Source organism: Nymphaea colorata, chromosome 4 (genome assembly GCF_008831285.2).
Source record: "Nymphaea colorata isolate Beijing-Zhang1983 chromosome 4, ASM883128v2, whole genome shotgun sequence".
Classification (NCBI taxonomy): domain Eukaryota; kingdom Viridiplantae; phylum Streptophyta; class Magnoliopsida; order Nymphaeales; family Nymphaeaceae; genus Nymphaea; species Nymphaea colorata.
In genome coordinates, this window is record NC_045141.1 from 2197404 (window position 1) to 2215454 (window position 18051).

Here is an 18051-nt window from a genome sequence, read left to right on the forward strand (position 1 = left end):
ACCAATCACACCAATTAACCATTTTTTCGGTCTTTATTTGTCAATTTAGAAGTCAAGTACGTGTTGTTTAAGACCACAAAACAACTAGCTGGTCCAAGTGAATTCAAGTTGAATGACTAAAACCAATGTACCCGTATTGGTGGGACCAACAAATACGCCATACCATAACGTATGACAACAGTTTCATAAATGTACCGGAAATTCAATTTAATGTTAAAAGTTCAAAATAAATAAAAAAACAGAAAAGATAAAGAAAAAAATGTTTTCCATTAAAAACGTGTTCCACATAAATATAGACTTATGGGAATAAACATCCATTAACATAACATACTCATAATGTTACAAGTAATAACACATTAAGAAATAACTTTAAAGTTTTATGCAACACAAGATGAAATTATTTAAGCAAATAAAAAATGAAAACAATCAAATATCATCTTTTTATTGTTCATCATCTAATTATAACACTTGCACATGATTTTCTACCAATCATTTTCCTCACCTTTGTGACCATTGTCATGCAGGATTGTTTGAAATTTGATGCCATATCTTCACAAAACACTAAATCTACAGTAATCTTTACAGAACAACAGAAATCTACAGTAAAAGTGATAGATTTTATACATTTTGTGAAAGAAATCAGGAATCTCTTTCTTCAACTGCAAGTCAATCTCCCACACTCAGATCTTGAAATCGATGTTTTCTATCTTAAACCCATAAGAGTGCCCTTTCAACAACTATAGTCACTTTGTCATTAGCTAATTAGTTACTTTACGAAGCTTATTTAGGTACATTTGTTATAAACTAGCTGATTAGCATTGTTCACTTACATCCTTTCGCGCACATCTCTACTCGGCTTGCTTAATTATGGTATTGCTGACCAAGGAAAGAACTCCCTGCATCGTCCTTGTGGAGTCAATTAAGATGCAGGTATAAAGGTCATAATGGCCCTACCCAGCCACTTGTTACTGAACAATGATATATATATAACACAAACAAGATGTACTTTCACCATGCTATAGATAAATTAACCTGAAGTACATGATAATGAAAAAATGATCACCTTCTTTGTAACAGGATCTTCTTCAGTGGCATGGAAATTCAGATCCTGATCAAAATGACGATCTGTAAAGGCTCCCTAAAATAGAAGACAGAGTAAAAAAGGATCTCAATCACAAGATAAACAAAATCAGTCGTCCAAAGTAAGTATACTTTCCATGCCAAAAAATCGCATACCTTCCTGAGCATCTTTTTATGAAATGGACCTTTTAACTCCATATGAAGCCGAAGCATGTCATTGTTTGATGGTCCAGGGAAGAGGACCTTTCCTGTATATAGCTCGTACAAGCAGCAGCCAACTGACCATATGTCCAAAGCATGGTCATACGGCAAGTCAAGAACTGCAGTTTCAAGAAACCAGTCAATAATAACCCTCACATCACCATTCAGAAGCATACACATCACACAAAGAAGTACCTTAATTTGCACACGCAACAGATTTTCAAAGTTGCAGTAAAAACAACTAATGAATAGAGATACAACTATACTTGAATAGAACCAAATGGAGGACTTGCTGAATAGAGATACAACTATGCTGTAATCTCATTCTTCCCAGAAAACATAGCATTACCAAAATCGCAAAGTTTCAGCACATTTTTTGCCTCATTCACCTGAAAACCCAACAGAAGCACTGAACAATTGAGGACAGAAAATATATAGTAAATTTTCCTTTTTTCTTAGACTTAAGGAAGACAATGCATCACGTAACTAAGAATTCTCATGAAGAACTGCAACAAGCAAGATTCCAGGCTATCAAACTCTTATTTTAACAAATTAAAAAGAGTAAAGATTAAGCAAAGAAGGCAAAATAATGTTATACGTATGTATATATATGGTAACATATATAATTACAATATGTATCTATATTTTGAACTAGTATATGTGCAGTATATACATAATAATATAAAATCTCGTATACATTATTACATTATAACTATATGATCCCTGAATATAGGTTAAAAAGGGACAGGCAAAAATATAATCAAGCCACAGGAGAAGTCCTTTCGGTATCAAACCTTCGAGAAATGATAACCTTGTGGGACAGATATCTTCAAGTTAAGGTTGCCTTCCTTGGAAGAGATGCTTTGCACTGCAATTGTCCTTGATTTCAAAGCCACAAATAAAGGAAAATGAAAATAAAAGGAAAGAGAAGAAAAAATACCGAATTTGTTCAGTCTCAATGGCAACAATTGAGTATAACGAGGTGAATCAAAAATAATTTTCCTTTCTACTATCAAATTTAACCATCGACATGATAATGCCAAATATTTTTCCAGTTCACATAAAAAAGGGAATATGCCTCGTTGAACCTTCAGATGGGGTCATAAAAGGGTGAAAAGGAGCTCCTGTTCGTTACCACCTAGTACTAGCATAGGCACTGTACATGAAAATACTCTAAACGATTAAGACGCAAATTGCTTGCAAGCCTTAACCCATATACAATTTCCTTCGACGGAAAGAAATTTTGATTCTGCCCTTCCAGGAATTGAATTATGGACTCCTGTGAATCAAACTTCAAAGGCAGGAAAATCCATATTATCTAGAGCTTCATGAAGAATGAATCTCACCATCCCTTCCAAATAAGTGGGAATCTGAGCTACTCTTTGGAAGTTTTCACTCTGTGGACCTCTCGAATGGAAGCTTCTTGTTGCCTCTTTCAAGTGCATCTCTCCATATTCTGTACCTTGCTCCAAGATTATCATATGCCACAGGCCAGTTCCAAACATTTGCCCCATTGATCATCCGCTCTTGCTGACCTTCCACAAGCCATAGATCCTCATTTAAGACCTGCATGCAGTGTCTGATCAGTTCTAACACGAAATTCCAGAAGCGACAGTGATGTCATTTTATGACTACGATTTACGCAACCATTGGGTCATGCAGACAGCAAAATCTTGTCGGAATGGTTAGATCGCAAGAATCACAAACCCTAACCCTAAACCCAAAATAGAGGACCGAATAAAGAAGAGGGAGATGGCCGAGGAGAATACCAGAATGAGATTGAAGAGCATCGCTTGGTCCACCTTAACAAACTCGGCATCCCACGCCTTGAGCTCTTCTTCTTGGATCTTGTCGTCGCCGGTCTTCTGGGCGTCGACGTGCTTTTTGCAGTACTCGATGACCTTCGCCAGGATCTTGTTGGCAACGTTGGGCAAGGGGATGCCGGAATCAGCACATCCATCTTCGATCATTTGTCTGATCGTCTGAGATTCCTTCGCCACCGCCTCCTCCACCTCGCCGTCGGAGCTCTTGACCGCTACCGTCTTCCCTTCCTCCTTCGCCATCTCCTCCGGAACACTCTCGTCCTCGTGAAAGAACGAAGCACCGGTCATAACCCAAGATCGATCAATCCTCCTCCATCAAAAGGTCGAGGAACTACTTTTCTTTAATATCTTCCATTGTTAGCTCATTAAAAGCTATATTACGGCGCAGTAGAAGCAATATTATGGCGCCTTTACGGCCCTTTGTTGTTTGTTTTTGTAAGGCGTTTATTGTTAAGGACTTGCATGTACAGTATTCATACGCAATTTTTTAGTTTTTCACTTGAAATTAAAATCTGGTCGTTCATGTTTCTATATACTATGTGTCTATTTATGTGTATCTTCGAGTTCAGTGTACGCAAAATTTATGGCACATGGTGTGTTGTCACATGTATGGTACATAGAACATATATAAATCTATCATTAGCTGAAAAAGAGTAGTTTGGGCAGAAACCATATATCTACGTAAAACTGTGATACTCGCTACTGTAATATGTTTGTAATAACCTTACAAGGATGCCGAGTTGCATAATTCATTATATTTTTGTCACAAAAATTTTGTAAGGAAGCTCATCTTGCAAATTATGAGACATGAATATCTGCAAACTAGAGAGAATACTGGGACTGCTATTTCTTTTATGGTACTTTTGGTAGTGGTAATTGGAGATAGAGAAAGAGAGGGAGACATATGTTTGTTATATATATAATATGTGATATAACGTGTATTATATTTAATATGTTATGTTACACACACACACACATATATATATATTCATGAGACACTGTCCACATTAAGAAACTCTCTTTATCAGAGACGACCTACAAAAGCACATAATAAACTTTATGAATTTCCACTTCAAGAGTGCAAAATGCAAATAGACACTTGGTTAGTTTGTTCTCATTGTAATCCAACAACTATTGCCATTTCATTATTTTGCTTGTACAACTGAGGATCAGAGTTGCACATTATTTCCATCTGTTCAGAATTTTAACAAGCATTACCATTTACCATTGGATCAGTCAGATCCTCATCCCAAAAAATTCATGCTTCAAAGTTGCTTGTTCTCTATTGCCAAAGAGGATATGGCAACAACATCCAAAATATGAGGACTGACCATTTGAGAAGCAAGGGCATGAGATATTGTTCAAGGTGAAGAATCTTACAATGGAGAAGAAGAAGATGAAGCTGATTAAATTAAGATATGCTGTCAACCTTAGTTGCCTATCCATTTTGCTGATGCTGGCAAACCATATTCAGAATCTGCTGCCGCATTATGTACATATCCGCAAAGAAAAAGCTATGGAAAAAGAAACAACGTGAAGTTTAGTGAAGGGGGCAATGGTATCTCACATTTAATTAAGGAATCACACCAAGGATGGAACTCAGTTACAATAAATGACTTTGTTCTGCAAGGCAAAATAAAAAGAAAATGTTCAAGAGGGATTTTGCAGCCCTTAGTAGTCTAGCACGGGCTGCACATACTTAATGTCATGTATCAATACGTGTTGGAGTAGGTATGAAAGCAAACTGAGCGTTACATCAGGGAGCAATGATTGCTCAAACAAATGACAACGATGTAGCATAATATTATGCGAGAAGTGTTTATGCACATTCAACTGCCATTTATCCATTGAATACAGCATTTCCAGGAGATGCCTTCTCTTATGATGCCATTACTTTTTGCAAGGAGATGTTTTATCATTTTTTCTCATTGGCTTCTTTACCAGGTCTATTTGATGGCAAACACATTTGCTTCAGCCTTAATGTCACAATCTATCAAGCATACCCCCTTGGTAAGTGTGACTCACAAGTCACTGCATTCACATGCATGCTTTTGTTGTTTGCATGAAAATGTGCACTTCAGGATACAGTTTTTCCATCTCTACATGTAACCACTGGATTCTGAGCCCATGTTTGTTCTTGTTCCAGCCTAATACTTCTTCCTGCACGTCTTTGTATTATTCCTCAAACTTAAATTCACCTCTTTCTAAGTGGAAGATCAGAAGAATCATGGACTGTAGAAATGCCTTTCACACACTGCATGTGCCTAGGAAGTGGATGATTTGTGCTACTCAAACACAATCTGTTATTCGTTTGGATAGTGAAGAAAGAGAGAAGTGGGATGCTTGTAAGCGTGTCCTGTGCTTGATAAAATTGAACGATGATGAGGTTGATGTTATTCTCAGCAAATCATTTGGTTGGACTAAATCACCTTACTGGAGTGAAGAAAAAACAAAGACTGTGCCCAACATTGAGCTGTGAACAATGTACTGGGTTACCTAAGTAATTTGGGACTTTCCGATGATGACATCTACAAGCTGCTCAAAAAGTTCCCAGAAGTACTAGGGTGTGAACTTGAAGGGATGAAGCAAAATGTGGAGACTTTAGACCGGCAATGGGGCATTAGTGGAAAATCTCTTAGAAGCCTCCTCCTACGAAATCCGAAAGTTCTTGGTTATTATGTGAATTGTAAAGGTGATTGTGTCGCTAAGTGTACTCGGTGTTGGGCACGCTTCTAGCCTGGCTTTCTAATTGCTGTAAATACGGAGCACTTCTTAGTCGAAGCATCTTCAAATATGAAACCCAAACTTATGCTGCATGTATCTTTGTAATATTCAATCCTTCCATCACATTATTCATGTAAAAGCTGTAACTTACCAAGAATAAATGAATACAAAGGGATGAGCATTTCTTGGTAAAAGCATCTTTAAATATGAAAACAAAGCTTGGTGCGTCTGTCTTTGCATCGTCCATTCTCTTGTTACATTGCTCGTATAGATTTTGTCACTGCCTTCAGTTACCAAATAATAGATGTGTACCAAGTCATGAGCACTTCTTCATCGAAGCATCTTGAAATATGAAAGCAAAACTTATGATGCAACTCTTTGTAATGTTCGTTCTCTCATCACATTGTTCATGTCGAAGTTGTATTCGCTGCCTTCACTTACTAAGAATAAATATATTTCTAGTGATGCCCATGGGCCCAACTGCAAAAATTAATTGACCTATAAATGGCGAAGTTTGTGCTTGTGATACCAAATTGTTGATGTTGACCAGAAGTATCCTTTTGACCAACATATAACCTAACAAGAATCAACTAAGTTGCAACTTCAATAGAAATTCGACAATTACCTAGTCCTTGTACTTTTCGATATTATACCCAATTTTGTATATATATGTTGGTCATGACAATGTTATAAAAGGCGTAGTGTATCGCGTATCAGGCTGACTTATATGCCGTATCATAACGTATCGCAAACGTAGCGTAGCGTATCGTAAAATTATTTTTTCAATTGAAAAAATAGAAAAAAATCATTACAAATCTGAAAAAATAAACAAAAAATCAGAAATCAAGAAAATTGTTTTCAAATATCAAAAAGATCATCATACATAAGGAACATTCATGTGTATCTACAACGCATTCAAAATAAGAAATCAGAGATTCAAAATAACATAATAAGCATTTCATCACAAATTTAAACTTGAAAATTTTATAGAATCTTAGGACTTGGATTCTTAGGACTTAGATTACATCACAATTTCATAAGTTCAAAACATATAGTTATAATCTTTCATGATTCAACAATAATATCTCCCCAAATCGATGTATCCTTAGTTATTTTTTATGAAAATGGGCAAAATCTCTCCATCCCACGTCTCTTGGAGTCTTTAAATACAAGAAGAAAGAGAGGGAGGAGTATTTAAACTTTAAAAATTAAAGAATTTTGTGTTTTTCCCCGTATCCTATGACATGGGGTGTATCGCCCGTATCGGGTGATACGCTTATGATACACGAGTGTATCATATATCATAGCGTATCGTATAGGTTTGTATCGTATCGTACGATACGGATAACATTAGGTCATGAACATAAAAATTTTCGGTCTCTTTGTGACTTGGTATTACTCTGTTTCGAAGTTCAAGGGTCTCATAGCATATGTTTCCCATAGTTTAGGTTCTTTTTAACTTTACAGATCTGATTTTATGCTTGTATAGTAGTTGTTAGTCGAACTTGAGTCTGTTTCCTAAACGGCCGTCTTTTAGTTATTGCTCTCGGATGGCAGCATCCCACGACAACCATTCAAAGTCTGCAATGTTGTCAAAAGCGAAAAAGCGCTCACAGTGCAGCAACTTGCAAGCTTAAAAGCATATGCTTCACACTCAAAAGCAGAAAGGAAATGTAGGCGAAAACAAAGACATTTGCATTTAAATAAGTGAAAAACATAGTTGTCAAGACAAATGAAAACATGTTCATTATTCTATCATTTCAGTCATCATTAAGACAAACGCTCAACTTTTTATTTATCAAAAGAATTGGCAATCAAAATGTCAGTACATAATAAAAAATCACCGTCTTCCATATGAGTTTTCTCATCATCAGCACTTCCTTCTTCCGCTCCGATTTACACGAGAGCTCTTTTGCCTGTACTAAAATATACAATAGGATTATATGCTAACTTTGCTCTGTTAAATTTGTGTAATTAATTTATCTAGATAATATGGATCATCTTACTTTTATATTTGTATATATACAGTGAAATACAGACGGAGAGAGAGAACATTTCTAAGTTCGATCTGTTCTTATGATCTACGTTGTCAAAAGCAAGGATGGGTGCCAACTTTTAGACAAGGATGTAGTCTTTAGGTGCCCAATTTGGAAAAAGGCCTTAAGAAAATTTTATTCTTCCTTTCCTCTCCTTCTTTTTTTTTACCCTTTTTCTTTATTTTTTAATCATCTTGTTCATTTTCCTTTTTCTCTTTTTTTCTTCATCTTATTTTTTTTTTCCGCCTAGGTCCTGCACAGTTTTTTTTTTCTTTTTCAGGACTGCTATTGATAGGACCTCGCTGCTGAGGCGCTATCTCTACCCAAGATCACGCTCAGCAAAGCAAATCGATTTCAACTTTCTGATCTGCCGCTGCTTCTCCTTCTATCGCAAGAACAGGGGAGGCAGATGTTCCTTCGGCCGATTGGGGAGAATAAGAAAAGAGTATTGAGGACGGGAGGAGGATTGACGCCGTCGGATCAAAGAAAGACACCAGCCGTCGCTGGTCAAGAGTGAGGAGAAATCAATGCGGCCGCCGCCGGGAAGACGAGTCGACTTGGTTGAGGAGAAGAAGGGATGAGAGAGAGAGTGACGCCCAAAACGAAAATCAATTCATTCTTCATTCAAGCGTCCACCAAAAAGCCCTAATTTCAAAGCTTATATACATGAGAAGCGTCTCGGTTCACTTAGCTCCTAACCCGAGACGGTACAAAGAACTTAAAATAAAACGATTCTAATACGTTTCGAACCGAGACGGTACAAAAGAGTAAATAAACATAAACAAAAGGGCGTATGGATTGGATCTGGTTGCGCCCGCTCTCTCTACGGATCCGGACCCTGTCTCACCTTTTTCGACCTTAGTTGCTCCTCCCACTGCAGCCATATAAGTAATGCCCAAGGGTTTTATTAGTGTCGAACTGTGAACCATGCCAAGGTGTCGTGTGGTCCAACTCACTCGCGTGCACTTGGCCCTACGCACATAGGTGCTAGTGCCCAACCCTGCAAGTCGTTTCTTGGGCTTGCGCCCATCCTCGGCCGTGCGCAATGTTGCGGCCTGCTGCTCTCGGCACTCCCCGCCGAGACTAACTTCACAAGGCAACGAAGACATAAGCCTGTCAGGTGGTAATCGGCGTGCTCAGCTGCTACTAACACCGCTGGTCGGCTCCGCTCTTGCACCCTCATCCAGGCCTTCGACCGTCCTCGATGGTGTCAAAATAAGGCACGTATGAGATCCATCCTCCTTAGACCGAGCTTGACCCCAAGCTCGTATGAGGTTATCTTCTTGGATGATCAGACTATACCCTTTCTGTGATCCCATGCTGCTATGTTTTGGCCATCCCTTCCAAGGCATTGGAACAAGTTTCTTCTTTGTACAACCTGGAATCTCTTCGACCTGTTCTCCTTGGTCACTTATCGAACTAGTGACTATCTCCTGCATTGCTGTCCTTTGTAGACTATTCAACAAGCTCTCCGAAATAACATTACCACCCTCCTTAGTCTTGACCATACACTGAGGAGTGAAGGACCGTGGTAACAATGACTCTTTCATGGTTGTGGTGTCATGCTCAACCGTCAAACACCGTCCACATACGGCTCTTGGTGCTTGCTGTCATAACTCCATTCTTCTTGGCCAGGAGGGAATCACTTCTAGCTTGAAACTCTGGCTGGAGTCTCCTACCTTGAGGATCTCGCCTGGGTAGAATTGCTCGGTGCATTGGAGTCTTATCACAATCTCTGCTACACTTAATTTCCCCATAAGCATCAAGTTTGTCACCCAAACTCGGCGGCTCACCTTGTCGACCTCGAGTTCAAAATGGAACCCGTGGATGCTAGGGTGTTGGAACACCAAGTCGCATTTAGGGTTTCTTCTTGCCGTCCAGGCCTCCATCCTCGGTTCTTGGTTGATTTCTAAACCAGGAATCAGCACTATATCTTGTAGGTGTTTGTCCCTCGCGTAGACGCCAAGAACTAAGTCCATTGCACTCATATTCTCTGTTAGCTGCTTCAGGGACCTTTGCTCATTGAAAATTCAATATCTCTCTGCTGGAAGGTCCAAAAATCGTGAAACTTGGACTGAAAAATTCCTGACTTCTGTAGCTTTCCAAACATCTAGGCTCACTGTTAGATCCCTCTCCAATCTGGATTCGTTGAGCCCCAAAGTCACGCCTCTTCTGCTCGACCGCAGCTTGTATCAGTTTCAGAAATCTTCTCAGAGTAGTCGACACTTAAAAATCTGCTGCGCCCTGGTGCCTTCACCAAAAAGTTTGAGATTTGGAGGCCAGGAAGTAGAGATCTAGACGATTCCAACGCATCTAAAATTGCCCAAATCCGAGTTCTGAGCAATCAACGCCGGTCGATCGAAGTTGGATGACATTCGGTTGATTCAGCCGTCTGAGAGAAGCATAGGAAGCGGTCTCGGGTGGTGTCCAAGGCAGGACACGTGCTGCAGAAGAGCGGGACACGATGACACGATGTCACCACGTTGTAGCCTTCCCAACTCGTGTGAAGTGGGACACGGTGTCAGCTGTCGATGCGGTGTTGCGGGACATGTAGCGGGATTCGACGAGAAACACGGACACGGTGATGGTGGATTCCACGGGACACGCGAATCCTGGTGATCCGCTGAGCCTTGTGACACTGATGCACAGGACACTGCCGGAGACTGAAGAACACTGCGGCCGAAAAACATCGATTTCACGGGAAAATGCTTGCCTCACCGGAAAAACGGCAGAACTCGCCTGAGATCTTCAAAACACTATTCCAGACTCATTTCTGAGCCAAATTGAACGTTCTTGGGCTCGTTTTGCTCAGAAATTTGTCAGGAATCTTTTGGCAATGCCATCAACACGTTTAGATTCCGCTGGTGGCCGGAATCATCGCCGGTGTGCTCGGTGGTCATCGGAATTGGGGAAGAGCAGCGTCTGAGAACCCGCGCCTCATCAAATCGCTGTTTCTACCTCGTTTTTGAACGGAATCCGATGATCTTGGGCTCCCTGGATGCGGAAATTTGTTAGGAATCTACCCAGATGATCATCCACACAAATTTATCAATATTTTGCACTGAATCGAAGCTGGATTGCTCGGTGGTTGCAGGAATTGGGGAAGAACAGTGTTTGCAATCCCGCGCCTCTTCAAAAATCGATTTCTCGCAAACCACAGTCTCAAAAATTCTGAAAATTTTCTGATAGATGCTTGAGACGTAGACGAATACAATGGTCTACTGCTCAACCAGTAAATCCTTCCACAAAATTAACGCCAATGATTTTTGTCTCTGTGTTTCCTGTTTTCCTTGGAGAAGACGATATCTATCGTCTGAAGCTTCGATTCGCCGCCGGGAGCGTCAGCTCTGATACCAAATTGATAGGACCTCGCTGCCGAGGCGCTATCTCTACCCAAGATCATGCTCAGCAAGGCAAAGCGATTTCAACTTTCTGATCTGCCGCTGCTTCTCCTTCTATGGCAAGTACAGGGGAGGCAGATGTTCCTTCGGCTGATTGGGGAGAAGAGGAAAAGAGTATTGAGGACGGGAGGAGGATTGACGCTGCAACCGTCGCTGGTCAAGGGTGAGGAGAAATCAATGCGGCCGCCGCCGGGAAGACGAGTCGACTTGGTTGAGGAGAAGATGGGATGAGAGAGAGAGTGACGCCCAAAACGAAAATCAATTCATTCTTCATTCAAGCGTCCACCAAAAAGCCCTAATTTCAAAGCTTATATACATGAGAAGCGTCTCGGTTCACTTAGCTCCTAACCCGAGACGGTACAAAGAACTTAAAATAAAACGATTCTAACACGTTTCAAACCGAGACGGTACAAAAGAGTAAATAAACATAAACAAAAGGGCGCATGGATTGGATCTGGTTGCGCCCGCTCTCTCTACGGATCCGAACCCTGTCTCACCTTTTTCGACCTTAGCTGCTCCTCCCACTGCAGCCATATAAGTAATGCCCAAGGGTTCTATTAGTGTCGAACTGTGAACCATGCCAAGGTGTCGTGTGGTCCAACTCACTCGTGTGCACTTGGCCCTACGCACATAGGTGCTAGTGCCCAACCCTGCAAGTCGCTTCTTGGGCTTGCGCCCATCCTCGGCCGCGCGCAATGTTGCGGCCTGCTGCTCTCGGCACTCCCCGCTGAGACTAACCTCACAAGGCAACGAAGACATAAGCCTGTCAGGTGGTAATCGGCATGCCCAGCTGCTACTAACACCGCTGGTCGGCTCCGCTCTTGCACCCTCGTCCAGGCCTTCGACCGTCATCGATGGTGTCAAAATAAGGCACATATCAGCTATACACTTCTTACTAATTAGCACAAAATTCAATGTTTTCAGGGAAGTCAAGAAAATTGTAAGAAATGGAATGTGAAGAAGTAGGAGAGTGGGACAAACTATATTAAAAAAAAAAAAATTAGGGTAGTGGGCGATCTTATTTTGAAGCATTTTGTGTTTTTTTCCCTCTCCAAAGCGAACCAGAATTTGTATTCATTTAACATCACTGAGCACATGTAGAATCTTCTACTCTCCTAATTTTGCTACTAACGTATTATGCTACACCTGAAGTAATGGACTTGACCGTTGGTTTTACGATTTGTGCCTGTCTGATCTTTATGTAACTGGCGAAGTTCTTACAGGAGATTCAAGTATTATTTGACAAGTTCTACGGTGGTGTCTTGGTAATAGATGTTTTTAAGAGTTATATGCGTGAAAATGAGTCTGGTCGATCTTGCTAAATCAGCTCAAGTCATTTGTGAAATGCATCTGACTAACAAGATCGAGCTGAACTCATTTGTTGTGTGATTCAATCTCGAGCAGATCTAGTTTAGTCCAGTGGGCTCAAACAACTTGGCTCGTCATGTAACCCTACTCTAATGGGTCATTTGACACCATAGACTCTGTGAGTGTTCCATAAACTTGCCCCAAAAATGGGGTTGACATGGAATACTACTGCATTAGTGTTCCTATAACTAAACACCCCTAAACGGCCATTTGATAGAAATGAGAATATTGTTACAAATATTTTAAAACAGGGGTTTTAAGGGTGACAATGGATGTGAAAAATATTTTTGCTCATAATAAAGAGAAAAAAAAATTCTTAGAGAAGTTTTGCATGTGTTTGCTTGTTAATAAAAATTACACCAGAACTGAAAATTGCAACATTCAAGGATCTGAATAAAAAGGTGACTTGATGGACTTAAATGGAAATTGAAAAGAAGTTCCATATTTGGAAAAATCTGAGCAGTGATTCCAAATAATAAAAACAAAACCCCGTATTCCTGAATTATATAAACCATCAATGCACCTTAAGTGCAGTTCAGACATTAGGGCCCAGCCCTAACTGACTTCATTGTGATGACAACACAAATGATTGTTTGCTGGAAAGCACATTCCTTACCATCCAACAAGAGAGTCGAAGCTCCCACCCTTCCCCATATCACCATGCCTACCAAGTACATTCCCCAAATAATGCAGACTCGATCACATTAAAGCTTTCAAGCAGGTCCACCTAAACTAAATCAAGTCCTAGGTAAAATTTCAAGACTAATTAAAATAATGAACCATTGTAGCTGAAGATATACTTTTGTGGAAGAAAAAAGGTGCACCAACGATATTTATTTAAAAGAAAGTTAACTGCAGTAACTAGAATGAATATGATTGACAAAATTAAAATGCAATTGAGAAGAAAACGCTTTTGAAACTTTAGCAGACTTGGTTGTCCTATGACGTGCTTTAATGCCATATTTATCAACAAAAGATCTTCCGACGTTCTTCTTATCATAGAATAGACTATGCCTTCCTGTTAATTAATGAAGCCTGTTTCTCTTCTTCAATAAAAGAATGCTCAATTGATATTGCAGTTGCACGCTCAAAAGCTGCCATATCAAATGGTTGATAGAAAGGGCGAAAGACACCAAAATGGCAACGCTACCATCCAACCAAATATGCTTCAAGTGACGAGACCCTCTAACTGCATCGAGTGAACATTAATGACAATTATTAGGATATCTCGTTACTTCAAAACAGAAAATTATGGTGACGCCAGACAAGATATTGAAACCCTAAGCATTCCAAGGACTTGAAAACAGCGCCCTCTGAGAGATGCAAGTGCCCCCAGGATTTGTAGGGGGGAGCAGGGTGGAGCCACAGGTTTGAGGGCCTGAGGGGCACTAATTCAAAAAAGAAAAATTAGACCCCTTAAAAATGATCAAGGAGCAAGAAATAAGAATTACTAAATAATTGGGAGGAACTAATATATAAATAAACAAAATAATTGGAGCTAACCAATCTGTAAATATATATATTTGTGGGACTGTCTGAGCGACTACCCACTAAACCTGGGGATTGGGCCAGGTCATGTCAGGTCAGGTCAACCCAATAACCGAAAAAGCTGGGCTCAGATCAGTCTGAAACCCTTGTTGGCAGCCAAGGCCGGGCCGAAGTTATTGGTTTGTGCCTAACCGTCAACTTCATGCTCATCAGTGCTCAGTTTGATGTCCACTCATACTTGAAGCCCTTCATGTTTTATATTTTAATATCTCAAAAACCCTTGGTGACGTGCCAAGAGTTTCTACGAGAACCATCATTGACACACGAAAAGTTTATAAGAGAGACGTCGGCAATGCGCTAAGAGTTTTTAAGTGAGGCAACCGCCAACATCATATATATATATATATATATATATATATATATATATATATATATATATATATATATATATATATATATATATATATACAGAGAATAAAATAAAATAAAAACATAGAGAAATGAGTTTTAAATATATATATATCAGGTTGAGTCAGCCGCCATTTCCCCCCAGTCTAGAGATTTTTTTTTTATTGGGGCGGTCCATGTGTCAAATAATCAGCTCAAAACTTGGCCCATCACAGGCCAGGTACCCAATGACCCATCGGTTATCCAGCCCGTTGCTCACCCTTACTACCCACATGACATGCACATGTGGCTTCGCTCCTAGTGGGGAGTCTTTCAATAGGAGCTACAGGCATAGTCAGGAAAAAAAGGAATACAATGACTGCATGTAACATGAGGAAAAGAAGATAAAGATTGTCATCTGACCATCTGAAAATGTGATACTTGTACAAGTAAAATGTGAATCCAGTGGAACTAGGAATTTTTCGTAACGGGGGTGAAACTATAATTTGAAAATTTTAGTGGAAGTCGAACTATAATTTTTCAAAATTTTTATATAGGTTAAACTAAAATTTTACCCCTGCCTCTGCCCCTGATTCCAAGGAAGCCAATAAAGAATGTCACAAGAGCTTTCATAATGCTTTGTCTTCCATCCAGTAAGATAGCAACAATTTCTTGTGTATGATGGTTGGCACTTATCCAGATTCCCAGAAGTATCACTATAAAAAACTGCCTGTTAATTATTGCACAAGGGAATTCATGAGCAATTTGTCTTACTCGCCAATGCTCTTGATCAACAACTGAGGATCCATTAGCACAATATCCATAGTATGATCAAAGGTAACTAAGAATGCGTAATTCACAAAAACGAAAAAGAAATATTAGTAAAAGCATGACAAACCACAACCACTGATATTGTTGACGACACTCCAAAATTAATGTTGGTATTCTATTGTTAATGATACTCTAAAATTAGTGTTGGCATTGTATGATAAATATGCTCAGTGAGAGAGAGAGATTGGTAAAAACCAGACTGTCAGGTTAGGGACAAAAACCAGACCCTTTAATTTTTGCTAAAAAATTATTTTAAACAATATGTATAAAAACTATTTTGATATGAAACATGCTTTGATTCAAGTTGTTTTTATAAAAAATGTTTGCTTTTCTATTATCAAATGTTGATATGATGGGAGACATTCATTTTTGCTTATTATAAAAACACTATTAAAGTCCAAAAAATGATCAACTTAACATATGTTTTACAGCAACCTATTCTTAAGGTCATATTGGTAAGGTTAGATTCCCAAAAGGAAAAAACACTTTAAACATCACATTTACATGATATGGTTTTGAACCTGACCCAATGACCTGGTTTCTATATATATATATATATATATATATAGAGAGAGAGAGAGAGAGAGAGAGAGATAGATAGATAGATAATTAATTAATTAATTCATTAATTGGTTGTCATAGACCACCAGGTCAGGGACAACAACCAGAACCCTCAAAATTGACTGCTATTTTTTTTTGTACAATCTAATTGTATAAATATGATCTTAAAGAATGTTTATATGAAGCATGGACTAAGTTCATCATTTCTTAATTTTAGTAATGTTTTCATAATAATAAAAAATTTAATAGCTCTTATAATATCAAAATTATAATAGTAGAAGAACCAACACTTTTCACAAAAACATGCACTTAGGCATGTTTTCTGTTAGATTAGTATTTATAAACATATTACAATGATCATATGTTTAAAATATCTTATTAACAGGAATTTAAGGGTCTGGTTTTTTCCCAACCTAAGTGGTCTGGGATACTACCAATTTGTGTGTGTGACTGTGTGTGTGTGTGTGTAACAAAATTGACTTGTTTCTGGGACACATGAAATTTGTAGTAACTACCGACTATTTCACCAAATGGGTGTGTATCTTTTGTCCACAAAATCCTTCTATTCATATTTAGTATCTCCCATGACATTGTTTCACACAATGATACTCATTTTAAACATGGAAAGATATGCAATCTCTGCCACAAATAACAAACAAAACATCACTTATATACACCACATTATCTCTAGGGTAATGGTCAAGCAGAAACAACAAATAAGATAATAATTCAAATTTTGAAAAAAACTTTTCAAATAGGTTGGCATGAAAAATTCCATGATGCACTATGGCCATACCAACCACCACCTGAATTTTGGACACCCACAAATACAAGACTAGCAGAATTGGTGGATGGAATGGAAATTGCCTTTCCAATGTAAATTCAGAAGCCAACAATGACATTTGTTGCTCTCATCAAACTTCCTACCAACAAATAAAGCAAAGAAGATTGACACAATTGGGTCTCCTTGATGAATAAAGCTACCAACAATAAAACATGTTGGAGCCTAGTCTGGCATTATGTCAAGTTTGTCATTAAAATAAAATTTCAGGTGAATGACCTATTTATTAGATCTATAGCTTCACTCAAGGGCAAACTCAAAGAAAAATTGGTACCAAAATGGAAAGGACCATATGAATGTGCAACTACAGGGGGCATTAGTTTGCAATATATAATCAATTACAATGAAATCAAGAGATCAATGTTGAAAAGGTTCATATTGATCTTGGCAATCAAATATTTGTGCAGGTCTAGCATGAGATGCCACAAAAAAAAAGTGTTTGTGATTAAAGGACCTTAGCAAGATGAAAGAAAAAGCTATTAAACAAAAGGACTTAAACAATGAGCTCAGAGTGAGTGTAGCTATTCCTCTGGTTCAAAGCTTTAGAATAGCGAGTAGACATATAATCTATGCTTATGCCATGAAGCTAAAATCAATCTATGAACAATTGGCAAAACATGAAATCACAAAACGATGGAACTCCATAGTAGCCCTTGGAATGGTGAGGTATTTCCCTTAGAAGTAAAGAGTAGCACAAAACGCAAAGCAAAATTCAAAAAAATCTGAAAAGCCGAAAAAGCAAAAGCAAGCACTTGTCAAAGGACACAAGGCATGAAGAGCCAATTTTCTAAAGCATCAAACACAAAAACTCTCTACAATTGTAATTTTTTTTTTCTAATATCAATCTCTCTACAATGCTTCCTACAAAATTATGGGAGAACTTTATATTCATGAATCAATCACAATCTCAACTCAAATCGTCTACTTAAAGGCTATCTCAAGTCAATTTACATAATTCAGAGTATGTGATCTTGTGATCCAACTCAAATGCGTCAAAAAAACTCAAATTACTAAGAACTTGAATTGCATTAAGTGAAAAAATTCGAACAATTTTGGTGTACACATACCAAATATTCAAAACATGATTCAAACTAGAATTATATAAAATCTATGCACTAAAATGAAAATAATCCGTTTGGAGTCTAGTCAAAGGCATAAGACCGACCCTGACTAAATATAGCCTCACCAAGCCCATGTGTGAGGACTAGGTAGGTCCCATGAAATTTAAAATTTCAAAGACAATTCAATTATCATGCAAAGTCATTCAATGCAGAAATTTCTAAGTTGGGAATTAAAATTCTCTTTAGGAG

At 38.6% G+C, this 18051-nt stretch overlaps 1 protein-coding gene and 1 pseudogene across 1 annotated transcript; one reads left to right on the plus strand and one right to left on the minus strand.

The window, feature by feature from the left end:
- Positions 1-2264: 2264 nt before the first annotated feature.
- On the minus strand, positions 2265-3437 carry LOC116252942 (SKP1-like protein 1A). The gene is made up of 2 exons (XM_031627588.2): positions 3051-3437; positions 2265-2847 (listed from the first exon to the last, which is right to left on the minus strand). Exons 1-2 carry the CDS (start codon positions 3390-3392, stop codon positions 2674-2676), a joined length of 516 nt encoding a protein of 171 aa, XP_031483448.1. The 5' UTR covers positions 3393-3437; the 3' UTR covers positions 2265-2673.
- A 1772-nt stretch (positions 3438-5209) lies between these two features.
- On the plus strand, positions 5210-5945 carry LOC116252943 (uncharacterized; annotated as a pseudogene).
- Positions 5946-18051: the final 12106 nt, after the last annotated feature.